The sequence below is a fragment of the Plecotus auritus genome (assembly GCF_963455305.1).
Source record: "Plecotus auritus genome assembly, chromosome: 8".
Taxonomy (NCBI): Eukaryota; Metazoa; Chordata; class Mammalia; order Chiroptera; family Vespertilionidae; genus Plecotus; species Plecotus auritus.
The window spans coordinates 164,434,185-164,451,804 of record NC_137782.1 but is presented as its reverse complement, the minus strand read 5'-3'; the positions used below and the strand labels follow the sequence as shown (position 1 = coordinate 164,451,804).

The following is a 17,620-nucleotide window of genomic DNA, read 5'->3' as shown; positions in this document are numbered from 1 at the left end:
TTAGTAAGTGAGAGAGCAGACAAAAAGTAAGTACAGATAGAAAATTAAACTTTACAAGAACAAAGTAGTAGTGATGAAATTATATGAAGTATTGTCCTGATGATTAAAAAACATGCTTTATTTTCTAGAAAACACAAAAGACAAGTATAGAAATTGACCTTATCCTGAGTCATAAAACTAATTTCAACAAACTTCAAAGGATATAAATCATGTTCTCTGACCAAAATAAAACTAAGTTAGAAATCATTACCAAAAAGACAACTTTTTAAATTAACTTGATCTCTAGAAAAGAAGAAACACACTAGGGAACTTCCTTAATCTTATTAAGGGTACCTACAAAAAACTGCATCATACATATTACTTGATAGTAAAATGCTGAGAGCCTTTCCTCTGATGTTGGGGATGAGACTAGAAATGCCCACTATTGCCCTGGTCGGTGTCGCCCCACATATCAGAGGGTGGCAGGTTTGATCCCCGGTCAGGGCATATGCGGGAGGCAACCAATCAATGTTTCTCTCTCACATTAATGTTTGTCTTTTTTTTTTTCTCCTTCTCTCTCTCAAATCAATAAAAAATTTTAAATTAAAAAAAGAAATGCCCACGATCATCATTTCTACTGTACTTCAGGTCCTAAGAATATAAAGATGCCGTAATTATTGGTATAAGTATTGGAAATAAAGAAGTATAACTGTGATTATTCAGAAATGACTAAATTAGACACATAGAAAATAAAGAAGATTCTATGGATAAATTATTAAATTTAACATTTGAGTTCAGAACGATTGCTAGACATAGATCAAGATATAAAAGTCATTGTATTTCTATGTATCAATAACAATGAAATTTTACAAGTATCATAAGTCATCAAAGACTTAGAAATAAATCCAATGAAGAATGTGCAAAATCTCTACAAAAAAGTCTATAAACATAATTGGCAGAAATAAACACCTAAATAAATGGAGGAATATACTATGTTCACAAGAGGAAATCTCAATATTGGAAATATGTCAACTCTCCCAACTTGATCTATAGATTCAATGCAATCCCAACAGAACCCCACAGGGCTATACATTAAAAGGATGAATTGTATTGTATGTTAATTATCCTTTAAAAAAGGGAAGAAGAAAAAATCCCAGCAAACTTCTTGGTTTTATTTTGTTTGTTCTTAGCAGAAATTGACAAGCAGAGTTTAAAATATGTACGAAAATAAAATGTAAAAAGACCAATCTTAAAAAGAAAAACAGAACAAAGGAGGAATACCTGCTCTACCTGATATCAAGACCTATTATAAAGCTGTAATAGTTATAACTAGACAAACAGACCAATGGAACAGAGTCCGGGAGCAGCCCTCATGTACAGACACCGCTATGAACGTTCTCGTACCTTTCTCCAAAGAACGTGAGGAAAAGATGCTGAGCAGGAAGAAAAAGGGTGATCTTTTCAATAGACAGTATAGGGACAACAGAACACACATGTGGAAAAAACTGGAATTTTTTTCATGTAGGTTAAATAATCAAATGTTACAAAATAAAACTTCTAGAACAATGCATCTTTTACTTTACATTACTAAGGCCACTAGCCTGGTTATGACTCTCCACACTTCGCTTACAGACTACCATTTCCCAAGAGTAATTACAGGAAGAATTACAAAAATGGTAGGTTCTTTAGAACAGTGGTTTCCAAAGTGTTTTTTTTACCACAAACCACAAAATTATATTTAAATCGTAACACACACACACACACACACACACACACACACCCTCCAGACATATAAATTTACAAAAGTTTCACAAAATACTTTTTAGATTTACAATATAAGCTGTGTTCTGGTTTTTCTTTTTTTCTCTATTACATGCTTTAAATTCTGTCCAGAATCACCAAAATGATTTCAAAAGCCATTAATGGGTCACAGTCCATAATCTGAAAAACACTGCTTTGGTACACCAAAAAATAAACATGACTTCAGTCTAGGGTGGAACAGTAAACTCTTCAGGAAGCATTTTAAGCTAGGATTTTTGAGTAAGACTTATAGTAGGGTAGAAGTATTTAGCTGTAAAAGTGATTTTCCCAAGGCACGTGTTTATAAAACTAATGACCTGGTGCGAGGATTTGTGCACATCAAAAGGAAATTAATTACAAGGTGGCCAGCGGGGCGGGACTGGGCGAGACGGGCCAAACACGCCTGGGAGCCAACCTCCTACGGTCCCTTCCTGGCGTCTGTGGAGTGAGTGGGGTCCCTCTGGCAGGTGGGGTCCTTCAGCCTGGCCTGTGGGGATCAGGCCGAAACCAGCTCTCCGACATCCCCCGAGGGGACCCAGAGTGCGAGAGGGCACTCTGCAAAGTTGTTGTCATACAGGGTGTGGAACGCAAACGCAAGTGTGCAGTAAACCAGATTCGGGGTGACAGTGCCCCAGCAACAACATAACCCATGGCTGAAGGTGGAATCACACGGCCCCGCGAGAAATCGGGTTCCCTCCTCCCTGGTTTCGGGGTGGGTCACCTGAGACCTGCCACTGCCAAGTTACTGCAGCTCGGCAGCTCCTGTGTTGAGCGTCTGCCCCCTGGTGGTCAGTGCGCATCATAGCGACCAGTCTGACAGATGGAGGGACACTTAGCATATTAGCCTTTTATATATATATATAGATAGCAAAACCAGGATTAAAGCTGAGGTGCTTCCCCATTCTACAGCTAATGATCTTTCCGTTATACAAAACAGTTTTTCATCAATACACACATACCGTATATGAGAAAAGGACAATAATTCTGTCATAAGTTAATTCATCTTCGTGGAAATTAAGAGAAGAAAGATTTTTTATGCATGTCATGTGTATATGTACACATTTATTTTATTTACTTATTTTATAAGTAGCAATTGTGGTAGCAACTGCTTATGGAAAAGGCTGATTGTTGTTATATTAAGTTTAATTCTTATTATATACTAGAGGCCCTATGCACAACATTTGTGCCAGAGTAGGCCTTCCTACTGGACGCCGGCAGGCACCCAGGACCGGGCTTCCCTCTCAGAGGGAGGCCCCGCCCACCTGCCACAGCCTGCCAGTCAATGGCCTGGGCCTCCCTCTTTGGGGAGATCATGGAGCCCCCCGATTGACCGCCCCACCGGCCTGTGACCTGGGCCTCCCTCTACGGGGCGATCATGGGGCGATGGCTGAGCCCCCGACCCAGTGCATCGAACCTGCCTTGGCTGGCCTGGCACCAGTGGGTGTCATAGTGTGGTCCCGAATGGTCGTCCGGATGGCCGTCCGGATGGTCATTCTGCTGTTCGGGCCGTTCAGTTGATTTGCTTATTATGCTTTTATTGTATAGGATACTTTTATCCAAATATTAATGTTTTTCTTTTCCTCCAGAAGCTGATAAATTGCATTAATTCTGCATAAAATTTTTCATTAAAAAGTGACATGGAGAAATACATTCCCCATTTGAAGAACATAAATAATATGCCAGCCTCAAAACTAGTTCATATTGAGTTTATTAAATATTTTGAGGGAGACACAGAGTACAGTGCCAACTTCTTTCCGTTACAAAGTTTATATTCTGATAAATACTTACGACAAAATAATTCCATTAAAATTACAATAAGACTGAAAGGTATTAAAATCTTTTATATTATTGAGAGTTCTATACAGCTACTATAGAAATGACTTACGGTTGCATCGTTTTTGTACAAATCGTAATTTGCAAGCTGTTCTGTAAGTTGATAGTCGTATGACATCAAAGTTCTGAGCACCTGAAAGAAGGGCAAATAAAACATGTTAAGTGGACTTACTGGTTAATTTCTAAATGCTGGGAAGACTCCATTCCATAGTGTTGGCTTACTGAGTCTTCTGATAGAGCACAAAGGCAGGAGGAAGGGTTGGGGTACACTTTCTGTGTGCCCCTCCACACCAGTAGTCCTGCCTAATTATCCTATCTGCTAGCCTAAGAAAGCTCTGAGGGAGGAACACTCATGATGTGCGTGAATTAACTATACATATTAGGAAGTGGGTAAGGTGGTATAGTAGGAAAGATCCTAGCGTAGAGGCAGAGACGTAAATTCCAGCCCTGGCCTGACTGCCAACCGCAGAACATGACCATAGCCACGTCACTTACCTCTTCTCAGGCTCAGTGTCCTCCTCTGTCACATGAGGGAACTGGACCAGCTAATCTCTGAGTTCCCCTTCCAGGCCTGTGGCATAACAGAATGTCCAGTGCACTGTCCCTCCCGATCAAGAACTAAAGATTCTTTCCCTCTACTTGCATCTGAGCAGGTTACCATGACTGCCTGAATGAGCACTGTGGCAGACGTGACTGCATGACTCCTGAAGATGGGTGAAAAAGGTGGTCAGCTTGCCCCTGCTCTCACGCTCTCGGGATGCCCGCCCTGGGAACCCAAACTGGCTTTCCCTCTGTGAAAGGACCGCAGGGGCCATCCCAGGCTGGGCTCCTGCCTCCCTCTCCAGCTTCAGCTGAGCAGTACCATTTTATAATAGCCAATGCTTGTAAAAGGTTTCACAATCACTGGCCCAGACCAGTAACCCTATTTCAGGCAGAAGAATTTGAAGTCCTGCAAGTATGTGTGCATTAGTCAAGGTCACTCAGTCAAGGTCACCTAGACAAGAAGTCACAAAACAAAACAACCCTTCAAATACTGTGGACTGGCGTACTCCTCCCAGCCATCTTTTTTCTTCATTCAGTCTTACATAATAATGTAATTTTAAAAAAATTTTTCTTATTGATTTTTCACAGAGAGGAAGGGAGAGGGATAGAGAGTTAAAAACAGCAATGAGAGAGAAACATCGATCAGCTGCCTCCTGCACACCCCCTACTGGGGATGTGCCCGCAACCAAGGTACATGCCCTTGACCGGAATCAAACCTGGGACCCTTCAGTCCACAGGCCGAAGCTCTATCCACTGAGCCAAACCAGTTAGGGCAGTGGTCGGCAAACCGCAGCTTGCGAGCCACATGCGGCTCTTTGGCCCCTTGAGTGTGGCTCTTCCACAAAATACCACGGCCTGGGCGAGTCTATTTTGAAGAAGTGGCGTTAGAAGAAGTTTAAGTTTAAAAAATTTGGCTCTCAAAAGAAATTTCAATCGTTGTACTGTTAATATTTGGCTCTGTTGACTAATGAGTTTGCCAACCACTGAGTTAGGGCAATAATGTAATTTTTAACAGGAGATTTAATATTGTATCGTAAAGTAATATACCAAAGTACACATTCATGCTATTAATTTTTCCTCTTGCTCTAAGTGTTGGCCTGACACTTAGTATTCTCCACCTCCGAATCTGTATCCAGTGCAAGGTAATTTATATGACGTATTAATTATGTGTCAGCACCTGCAAGCTCACGGTAACAACGGAGTCACAGCAAGAGGTCTAAATTGACTGCCATGCCTTGATCTTACAGACATTCTAGTTAACATCTCTGCCTCATTCTTTATGGTGTGGCTTAAGAAAGCAGTTCAAATCAGTTCAATTAAAATAATAAGGTCTGTCTTCGGGTCCTCCAACTCCATGATTCTTTAACTCTCATTCTTCCCTTTCTAAAGCAGTAACTTAAAACTTCTGATTAAAGTTGTGACTTGATCAGAAAAAAAGGGGGGGGGAAGCATTCCCACACATATAAACAAGGATGCCAGAAGCACTCAGGACTCACGCATTTCTATGAACAGCTGCCTCTTCTCTGCCATCGTCTTCCGCTTATTCCCACTTTCCTCAATCATCCTAGAGACAAAGAAGGATACAATAAAGCACTGTACAATTTGACAATTCAACCAAGTGCTTATCATTCTATTGTGAAGGGAGAGCCTCAGGACATCAAGTTGCAAATGCACATTCTCAGAGAGTACCAGTGAAAATAAAGTGGAAACTGATACCAAAAAAGGTAAATCCTTATTTCTTTATTTGATAATCTCTAAAATAGTAAAGTCTATACTTAACTGAGCTCATACATGCCTCCTGTGCTGAAAATTTGGGCTATATCTTATTTCTAACTTTGATTATTTCCTCTGCAGAGTCCGCTATTAGTTGAGATACAGGTTCCCATATCCCTACTGTTTTTCATGAACATGTTACTAAACATAATTTAGAAAATAATTATAATGAAAGGCTACAATAGAGAACATAAAAACAGTGAGCTTACACATAAAATCCTATCTAATAAAGAGGGAATATGCTAATTAACCATCACTCCATCACAAAGATGGCTGCACCCACAGCTGAGGCCAAGTTCCCATAAGGAGCCTTAACAAGCAATCAGCAGGAACCTAAGGCTACGCCCTCCCCCACCCCCATGGGGCTTGACAGGGGACCTCAGGCTGGCAGGGCTTGACAGGGGATCTCAGGCTGCGCCCCCCCACCCGGCGGGGCTTGACAGGGGACCTCAGGCCACGCCCCCCACCCAGAGGGGCTTGACGGGGGACCTCAAGGTGCACTTCCCGTCCTGGTGCTGGGCTAGGGGACCTCAGGCTGCTCCCCCGGCCCCAGCGCCAGGCCAGAGGACCTCAGGCCACGCCCCCCAGCAGGTGGGGCTTGATAGGGGACTTCAAGAGGACTCGGTGCTGGGTCTGGGCACACCCTCAGGCCATGCCCCCCACCCCGGCACCAGGCCGGGGAACCTCAGACCGCACCCCCCGCCCCAGCACCGAGCCAGGGCACCTGAGGGTGTGCCCCCCTGCCTGGCGGGGCTTGACAGGGGACCTCAAGGTGCACCCCCAGTGCTGGGTCAGGGGAACTCAGGCCGAGCCCCCCGACCAGGGGGGACCTGAGGCTGCACCCCCCTGCCGATGGGGCTTGACAGGGGACCTGAGGCTGCGCCCGCCCCCCGCACCCCCCCCCCCGCCTGGCGGGGCTTGACAGGGGACCTCAGGCCATGCCCCCCACCCAGCGGGGCTTGACAGGGGATCTCAGGCCATGGCCCACACCTGGTGGGGCTTAACGGGGGACCTCAAGGCATGCCCCCCCACCCCGGTCTGGGCTGAGGGACCTCAGGCCATACCCCCCCATCCTGGCGCCGGGCCAGGGGACCTACGGCTACATTCCCTGCCCGGCAGGGCTTGACAAGGGTGGGACTAGCCAGGTCTGGATCTATCCCAATGAGGGGGGGGGAGGGCGGCTGGGTCTGGGTCTCACACGATTTTGAGGCGCATGTGGGTGGGCGGGGACTTGACTCTGGGTCCCATGGTGTGCTCCAGACTCTGACAGGAGGAAGGTTTTCATATACATTTTACTGATTTTCTTTCATCTCTGACACTTCCATTATAGAGAAAGGGCAAATAGCAATATTAAATTATTTCCGCTAATTAATCCCCTTTTAATGTTCACAAATTTCATGCACCAGGCCACTAGTATATAAATAAAATCTATTTTCATATTTAAAGAGAAAAAAAGAAATTCATCCCCATACTCAAAGTACTCCTAAATGAACTTTTTATCACCTGATAATAGTAGTTTACACTGACAGACTTAGGCTATGCCAGTGACTGTTAAAACTCTCTCCATGAATTATCTCATTGAATACTCCATCAGCCCTAGGTGCTGGCAATATAACTATTACACTATCCCCATTGGATTGATTAGGAAAGAACACTAACTTGCTCAAGGCACACAACTCAGAAGTGGTGAGAACCTCAACCCTTTCATTAAACTTCTTACATAATTGTGTCTTTTAGATGGATCTTTCCAAATAGCTAGGCCTAAAAAGCTAGAACACAAACAGCCCATTGCATGGACCCTATTGATGCAAAATTTGTGACAATTTTAGCTGAACTTTGCCTTATTCTATGAAGAAAAATATATACACAAACAGTATAAGCCAAATCATTTCCCTAAGCAGATTACACTGTTGTAAATCATTCTCAAATATGTTAGAATCACAAATTAAATAAATGATGACCACAGACATTCCATAGCCACTAAAGCAAAGTGACTGAAAAAAGTTTAGCTGTAAATATATCCTAAAGAAAATTTAAAATGAAAATATATTCCTTAATATTCTGCAATTAATATTTTGATAATTAAGACTGGTTCTTTTCCAGATCACTGAAATGTTACCAAATAGGCTGCAACACACGTGATGATTTCTTAATAATTTGCCCCCAAGAGGAAAGAATTTTAAATAGAAAGAAAGTCAAAGAAAAAGCAACCAGAAACAGCAGGAAAAAAAAAAAACAAAAAAAAAAAACTAATGAAATCTAGGTCCTAGAGAAAAAACAGGAGTTGGTATCAGTACCCTGTAATTACAAAGAAAAAATATATATATTCAAAAACCTGCTCCCTCCTCCCCAATCTTGTTCTCTCACTGAATGATACACACAGACTAACACAGAGACTGTCATTATGCCCTTTATAATATATCTCATTTATTATATCCTTTTTCTATTTTTGCTATTTCTTTACACCCCTTTTTCTCAAAATAGGGTCTAAGAAGTCCCTGAGATCATGACCCTTTTTAAAATGTTGTCTCTACTTCCAGATTCAATTTGAAAAAGTTAATACAAACCTATTGTGGATCATCTAGATGGCCACCTAACTACAAGCACTGCTAGGCCCTTTCGGGCACACACATCTGCATGTGGGGTTCCTGCAGCATTGGGAGCAGGAGACCCCCGAAAGCAGGGGAGACCAACTGGAGAAACTATACCACCCTCGGCCAGATCTGACCTGCCGCCCGTTTCTGCAAATAAAGTTTTACTGGAACACAGCCATACCTATTCATTTATGTATCCCCTATAGTAAACAGATGAGTAGCTGCAACAGAGAGCGCCTGGCCTGCAAAGTCTAAATAGTTACTCTCTGGCTCTTTAAGAAAAAGCATGTCGACCCAGCCTAAAGCAACAGTAATTAATGCTGCATTACTACACGTCCGGCTGCAATTAGACCAGCACGTCCCCACTGTCAAAAGGACAATGACCACCCCGGATGGGCTTGCGCTGCAGTTCCATTACCGCCAGTCTATCCTTGAGGAAGTGCCTTCATCACTCTAAGGTTTACTCCTCATTGCTGAAACAGCATAAAAATTATATATACTTCACGAACCAGTCCCTTGACAAATACAAGCAGCTCTGATATGGGAGACACATCTAGATGAACTAGAAATATTGCAGTGAATGGAAGAGACAAAGTCCCCCACCTTCGTGTAGCTTCTTGTGACAGGATCAAATGCAGCCATTCGTTCACAGCGCCTGGCCTAAGGTAGGCACAGGACAAATGGTAGCTGCTATTCCCATGATTACAATTATTATTACTACTACTACTATGGCACAGGTAGTTTATAAATCCAGTGGATTAATTACATCATTTGTAATTGATACCATGCTAGACATTAATTGCATATATTTACTTTTAAGAAAACCCTTGGGCTTTTGAAATTCATAAAGTACAAAGTAAACCTTTTAGAATTTTAATGATCTAAACTGACAAAATGATGGTATCTTCAAGTCCCACAGACCGTTATTACAAACCTGAATCAAACAATACCTGAAAACATGCATCAGAACAATCCGAGATAACAAATGACAAGGTCATCACACAGATGAGCCAATAAGAAATCTGGTTTGTAAATCAGAGTATTTTAATGATGTTATGGTTATTTAAACTACCCACGTTTTAAAAACATACAGTGGAATTTTAGCGTATTTACATTTGACTAACACAAATTCAACTACATGGGAGAGGAAGAGAAGTATTTAAACGATGGGCAATCCCACACCAGGATCACCTGTTCCAAGAGAGCGTGAGAAAGAAAGTGAATCTACAGCTTCCCGAGGGCTCGGCTCCCTCTGGCCTCTGACTGAGTGAGCCCTCCTTTCCTTTTTTCTAAAACACAATTCAGCTAAAGAAAAAAGCAGCCAGCTCCACGTGAGGAAAAACTAGCTGTGCCAGACCTCCAACTCCTTGTCTATGTTGGCCCCACCACAGCTTGCTCCTGAGGAAATTTCAAAAGGAATGTGTACCTACTTCAGGCACTCGCTGACTTCAGAATCTAACTCCCAAGTAAAATTTGACTCAGGTGTATGAAAGATAATCAAGATCTGCCCAACTACAAGGATTTGATACAAAGGTTTCAGAAATAATGTTTCTAATGTTTCAATTGCTTTAGGTCGAAATCATATTCATGTAACTATTTTCTTAAAAGTTTGCAAAATTGTTCACACTATAGAAAAATCCTCAAAATTCAGAGCTATCGCATAAGGCTAACCACAATTATAAAGTAATTATGAAATATAAGCAACATGTCTAGCTACATATGGTGCCAACAAAATTAAAATATTGTATTCAAATTGCAGTACCAATTTAACTATCATATATATCTATGACTAAAGATTAGAAATAAATTAAAAATGAAAATGCATTCATAAGATATGGGTTTTTTCCCCAAAATTTTATTTTGTCACTGTATTGCCTGGCAGTTTTTAGAAAGTTGAATATGTTTGATGTTTGTACTTAAACGTGTTTTAAAATGTCTAAATACGTTTCCTGGGAGACAGACACTCTTAGCAGTGAATATATACTTACTGACACAAGTATTTTGGATGGCAATTTCTACCAAAATTTTAATGTATGCTACCTTTGGCCTAGTAAATATGTCTCTTTATTTGTTTAAAAGGGAGAGGAGAGGGAAGGAGAGGAAAGGGTAAGGGGGGAACGGAAGCAGAGAGCACGCGGAGGGAAAGAAAGGGGGATAAAACGGTGTAAAACGGCCTAAATAACTTACGGCACAGCCATGCTATGAGAGTATAGTCCACAGATATTAGAAAGAACGAGGCAGGTAAGTGCAATTTATGAAAAGATGGTCCAGACGTGAAAGTCAAATGCAAGTAAGGAGACAGTATCACAATGTGGCAGACGCTGTTCGTGCCCTGCCAAGATACCCTTACCTGGCTGCCAGCTTCTCCAGCTGTGTTCTTCTCTGGAGAACGACCTTCAGTTGAACACTCCTGAAGCAATGCCTGGGAACTAATGCACCCCCTTCAGGGGCACCTGGTCACTGACAGACAAGGTATAAAGCCAGGCAGGAAGTTCTGGATCCAAGTAAAATGGAGTGAGCGCACACCAACCTTACCTTCCCACTGAACACTAGGCCTAGTATGTGTGTGTGCTGGAGCTATCTGAGCTCTGTGAAAAGTCAACAGCAGCAGGTGGACCAGGGAAGAATACAGAATGCACTGTACTGCTGAACAGATGGCGAGTCTGCCATTTTCCCCTCTCGCATCACCTGGCTTGACCTCAACCCAGTGCGAACCCGCAACCTAGGAATGTGGTATATACAGAGAAATCCTCAGAGCCCTCTCGTTCTAGCTCACACAAAAGCAGAACTGAAGCCCAGAGAGAACGAGGGACATTTCCCAGGTCTTCTTCTCTCTCTTTCCTTTTTCTTCATTTTCTCCCACCCCAGCCAGCAGGCAATCCCACAGTAGAGGTGGCGGCAGCAGCAGCAGCAAAAGCCGCTGGCCTGGGAAACGGCAGAAATAAAAACTGTGGAGAAAAGGAATCCTCTGTTCATCAGCTGCAGCTCCAACTGCAGCTCCAGTGGGGGGCTGGGTGGGGGGGGGCGCCACTGATTTATTCTCTCTCCTCTGCTATCTGCAGAAGGGGCCGTTTCTGGCCAAAGGACAGAAAAGGGAGTCCAGAGTAGCCAGAAAGTACCAGGGCGCTAAGTGAGCAGAAGCACAGGAAAGCAGCCCACCCATCTGTTTATGCCATACTGGGATCTCCTCCAGCCCGCACGTCCAGGGAGCTGATCGCCACCAGCATACCAACGAGCTCCGAAAGTTAATCTCAGAGAGACTCCGCAGTGAGAACGCTCTCTGCTTCCTGCCGCTTGCACTCCTGGCACTTTGCCTTTTCTTGGCCTCCTAATCCAGAGATACCAAACCTCCTATCACTCCCTTCACACACCAGCTCTGACTTCAAACCCTGCATTTCCTTCCTCATAATCACTCTCATATCCACCCTTTTTTCCCATTTCAACTGCCAAAATCTTTGTCCACGCGAACGAACAAATGAAATCCTCTGACGCCACGGTCCCAGGACTCTACGCCCCCTTCTTCCTGCCGTTCATCCTGCAGACACAGAGACATCCACGAGGTGTATTTATTCAAACATGTTCAATCGCCAATGGATCCTAATCACCCTACTCAGAAGCTTCATTCCACACAATTAAAAAAAAATCAGAGCATAAAGTGAAATATTCCAGAGAAACACAAATATTATGATCCCACTCATAAGTGGAATCTAATAATATACAGAAAAAAGTCAAACTCATTCTGGAAGCAGAGTAGAATGGTGGTAGCCAGAGGCTCAGGGGCGGGGAAAACAGATGTTGGTCAAAGGATACAAACTTTTAGTTATAAGATGGGAACTGAAAGTACAGCTTGGTGACTGTAGTGGATAATACCACACCGTACACCTGAAATTTGCTAAGAGAATAGGTCCTAAACATTCTCAATACACACACACACACACACACACACACACACACACGTGACTATGTGATGTGATGGATGTGTGAATAAACAAAACTATAGAAATGGCAAAATGATCCGTGATCGACAGAGATTTAGGGGAAAGGGAAGAGGGGTGAACAGATGAAGCGCAGACTTTTGGGGTGGTGAAACTTCACTGTAGCGGTGGATACATGACCCTATGCATTTGTCAAACCAATAGAAATTTACAACACAGAGTGAAAACGTGTGTAAATTTTTATTAAATCCTTTAGGACGTCAGAGGATCCAAGGATGAAATGCAGAATGTGACAAAACAGCCTGTGTTACAAATGTCTGAAACAACCTCACTGAAGGGGGGGGGTGCGGGGGATGGAAGTGACTTTGGAAATGAACGGTGTCTGTAAGACTAAAAGCAAAACAAAATATACCTAAGTACTCTACTCTAGTTTCCCATCAGTCATATGGTACCAATTCTAACATAACAATTACATAGAGATGGCATTTGGTAGAGTGTGAGGTTACAGAGAAGCAAGATGAGAAGCTAGAATGATCCATGTGGTAATGGATTACAACTGCAGACATCAGTATAAGATCACGTTTCTCTTAATACAGATACAGATAGTTACATACAGAAGTAATTACAGACATGTGTATGTGCATGGGTTAGTATATACACCTATGTCCTTGCTCTGTCAGCTGAGATGTAGAAACAACAACATCCCTAGCTGTCATGAGTATACACCTAATGCCCAATGTCGGTTTATAACACCTGAACTATGTGTAATGAACATACCTAGCCCAAATGTCGGTTTATAACACCTGAACTATGTGTAATGAACATACCTAGCCCAATGTCGGTTTATAACACCTGAACTATATGTAATGAACATACCTAGCCCAATGTCGGTTTATAACACCTGAACTATATGTAATGAACATACCTAGCCCAAATGTCGGTTTATAACACCTGAACTATGTGTAATGAACATACCTAGCCCAATGTCGGTTTATAACACCTGAACTATATGTAATGAACATACCTAGCCCAATGTCGGTTTATAACACCTGAACTATATGTAATGAACATACCTAGCCCAAATGTCGGTTTATGACACCTTTCTCCAACCAAAGGAACCTGGAGATATGAGTGAGGCAGGAAATAGACAAGATGAGGCTGGAACATCTTGTAATACAGGAAATAAAGAAGTTGTGGGAGAAAAATAAACCATTATGACAGGAGTATATAAAAGACACTCAGAAGCCAACTGAAAGCTCCCAATAGCCAAAGTTGGAACAACTTCAGCAACAAAATAAATAAGGTAGTACTGCATATCCATCAGCCAATACTGATATAAATGAGTGGATATATTAATAATTGAAGAAGAATAGACAAATACCCTGTGAAGAATTCCAAATAATTTATGTCGATACTCAGCCCTGAAGAAAGTGAAGCACAACTTCCACTCCTTCAGTGTGGGCTGCGCACAGGGACGTCCTTACAAAGACACAGCATGGGGGGGCGGGGGGGGGGGGCGCGAAGTAACTGGATGGCGGAGAAACCTGGTCAGCACCACCTCAGCCAGTGCAAGTTCCACATCAGTAGGTAAGTCATGCAGACAGTACACATCCTTTACACGATGTGATGAAATGGCATTTTACCTCTGTTGTCTTCCTCCCCCAAACCAATAAACCCAGTTTAATCATGAGAAAAACATCAGGCAAATATCAATTGAGGGATAATCTACAAATACCTTACCAGCACTCCTCAAATTATTCATCAAAAACTTGATCAGAAAAGTCTGAGAAACTGACAAAGCCAAGAGACATCTAAGGAGACATGACAACTACATGTAATGTGGTATCCTGGGTGGGATTGTGGTACAGAAAAAGGCCATTAGGTGAACACTAAGGAAATCTGAATTAAGTGTGGATTTTAGCAATAATGTACCATCATTGGTTCACTAATTGTAATAAATGTACTAATGTATGAGGTTAATAACAGAACAGAGTATGGGTTGCAATATTTTCCATTTTTCTGTAAGTCTAAAACTGTTCTAAAAAATAAAGTTTTAATTTTTTTTTTAAAGACAGTACAAACACATACTAGACAAATCCACACTTACACTTGGAGACTTCAACACTCCTCCATGATCAACGCAAGTAGAAAGTCAAGAAGGACATGGAAGGACTGAACAACGCCCTCAGCCTACTAGACCTAATTGGTATCTATGTCACCCAATAATGACAAATACAAATTCTTTTCAAGTGCACACGAAGCAGGCACCACCCAACTCAGAAAGTGATACCTCTGGAGACGGAAGCAGAATAAAGTAACCGCAGAGGGACAGCCACTCTATTAGCTATGTTTTATTAGCTGGTTCTGGGTACACCATGTTATTCTTTATGCTATTATATATCCTATTTCACAATAAAATTGTACGTCCTTTACTTTGAATATATTCTCTGGTAAACCTTTTCCTTTGTGGTTTGGGGATACAGGTCTTCACGTATTTTATTAATAAAATGGAGTATATCAAGTACCATATGCTCTGTACTTTTACCCAAAGGAACAGAACCTCTCACAAACTCCATAGTTGGGTACAATATTACTTCAAATCTTCAGCAATGTCCTCTATGAGTATTCCCAACGATATCTGCTAACAAGGCATGCATTTCACCAAACTAAAATTATTCATTTGTCTATATTTATTTCAGCTACTGCTACCAAAACAAGAAGAACAAAGGTTTGTAGCTGTTTGGTTTTTACTCCTAAAGTAAGATCTCCACAAAATTTCTAAAAATGTATAATTAAGTTAAAAATTTAAGGTACTAATTAGCACATGACTAACCATCACTGAAAAAGCTCAATAACTTTGCCTTCATATTCTGAATGCTTAGTTTTAAAATATCTCAGGTGATAGGAGTAGCCTCATGGTATCATTACTAAATATCTTGGGCACAATATAATCAATGGTATCCTATCTAATAAAAGAGTAATATGCAGATTGACCATCACTCCAACACACAGGATGGCTGCCCCTATGTGGTCAAAGATGGCTGCCCCCATGTGGACACAAGATGGCCACCACAAGACAGCCAGCAGGGAAGGGCAGTTGGGAGGGACCAGGTCTGCAAGGGAGGGCAGTTGTGGGCGATCAGGCCAGCAGGGGAGGGCAGTTGGGAGGGACCAGGCCTGCAAGGGAGGGCAGTTGGGGGCGATCAAGCCTGCAGGGGAGGGCAGTTAGGCGTGACCAGGCTGGCAGAGGAGGGAAGTTGGGGGCAACTGGGCCTGCAGGGAAGGGCAGTTGCAGGAGACCCAGGCCTGCAGGGGAGAGCAGTTAGGGGCAATCAGGCTGGCAGGGGAGCAGTTAGGCATCAATCAGGCTGGCAGGGGAGTGGTTAGGGGGTGATCAGGCTGGCAGGCAGAAGCGGTTAGGGGCAATCAGGAAGGCAGGCAGGCAAGCAGTTGGGAGCCAGCGGTAGGATCGGGCCTAAATGGGCAGTCGGACATCCCTCGAGGGGTCCCAGATTGGAGAGGGTGCAGGCTGGGCTGAGGGACACCCCCCCCCCCCGTGCACGAATTTCGTGCACTGGGCCTCTAGTCTATATATATATAACCCTAATATGCAAATAGACTGAATGGTGGAACAACCAAACAACCGGTAGCTATGCTGTGCACTGACCACCAGGGAGCGTGCACAGAACATGGTGGGCATTAGCAACAGGCAGCAGAGCGCAGAACATGGGCATCAGCCGTGTTGGGATGGTGGAGCAGGTGAGCAGGGGCGCCAGACCAAGGGGGGGCACCAGTCCTGTCATCGGGGTGAGCTTCTGGTGGTTACTGAAAATTCTTTGCTCCCACGCACCATGGTCCCACCCAGCACTCACACCTGCTGCCGGCGCCGGCCCCGCTCGCACCTGCAGTCAGTGCCAGAGCCCTCGCTCGCACCCTCTGCTGGCGCCCAGCACCAGTCCCAATCGCTTGGCGCCATCAGTGGGTATGAGTGGCGGCTGCTGCCCCACTTGCCCCTCAGGAACAGGGTGAGGTGGAGAAGCCCTCAGGGGCAATCGGGGCCAACAGCCACCGCTCACACCCGCTGATGGCACCTGCCCCAATCGCTCTGTGCTGTCAGCGGGTGCAGGCAGGGCTGGCACCGTCAACGTGTGGGGTCAGCACGTGGAAGCGGGGCTGCTGACAGACAAGCGGCCGGGCGCGGTGGGAGGGGCCAGGCAGGGGTGTGGGGGATGGGATGAGACCCACCCCTGTGCCCACCGCGGCCTCACAGCCCACAGTTCCTTTCAAGGTACACGAATTCATGCACTGGGCCCCTAGTCTATAAATAAATCCTTATCACAAATAGTATTTCTAACAACTTTAAGGTGTTGTTTTTACTGATTCCCCTTCAATCTCCTTAGATCATTATAGTTTTTGTACTTTGCAATTGATTGACAACAAGCCCATAATAGATACAGAAGTGTCAGCTCTGCTTTATCTTGCAGTTCATGTGTCCCGGCATTATTATTTCAATCCTCAATTGAATCTGAAACTTCAATCTGCAGTGTCTTTGTAGGAATCTTTTTAAACGCTTTGTCTATTGAGCAAGGTTCATTTCATTCCAATCAGATAATAGAATCTGAAAGACCACTAAACCAAGCAGAGTGAACAGCTATATGTCTGCACAGAATGTAAGCAAATAAATATGGGAGCTCACATAGCAGCCCCTCCAGGCTGCGGTGTCCCCACTCCCTTCCTCTCAGCTTACCTCGCTTACCAGACCTGCTGTGTATCATCAGACATACAGATGGGAGTCAGGTATCAACCTATGAATTAAATATTAGTAAAAGTTAACTGCCCATATTTTCTTGCTATAGCCTACCTAGAGGATTATTTTTGCATGCCTTCCACTTTGAAAACCCTTGATCATAAATGAGAGAGAGAGAGAGAGAGAGAGAGAGAAAGAGAGAGGTGGGGGGGGAGAGGGAGAGGGAGGGAGAAGACAGGACTGTGCCTGGCTTGAGGAGAAAATGAGGAATATGGATGGTAGAATTAGGTAAGTAAATTTAGAGCCTAAGTGGTTAGTTAATGTGGCCTAAGGTTACAAAGCTGGTAATTTATGGATTTAGGCAACCGATTTGACTCAGAAGTCCACTCTCTTTCCGCTGTGCCACATCGCCCCCT

General features: G+C 43.5%; 1 protein-coding gene across 33 annotated transcripts in view; it reads right to left on the bottom strand.

Moving 5' to 3' along the window:
• DTNB (dystrobrevin beta) overlaps nucleotides 1-17,620 on the bottom strand; it is a 164,875-nt gene that overhangs the window by 138,809 nt on the left and 8,446 nt on the right. For 32 of the 33 annotated variants that reach the window (XM_080686161.1, XM_080686147.1, XM_080686146.1 and 29 more), the window contains exons 2-3: nucleotides 5,652-5,719; nucleotides 3,665-3,745 (exon numbers count right to left, since the gene is read on the bottom strand). In XM_080686161.1, the coding sequence (XP_080542287.1) occupies nucleotides 3,665-3,745; nucleotides 5,652-5,718 (148 nt within the window). In that variant the 5' untranslated portion in view covers nucleotide 5,719. Of the gene's footprint in view, nucleotides 1-3,664; nucleotides 3,746-5,651; nucleotides 5,720-10,872; nucleotides 10,945-17,620 lie in introns of those variants that run through there. The other variant, XM_080686154.1, reaches the window with a different exon arrangement.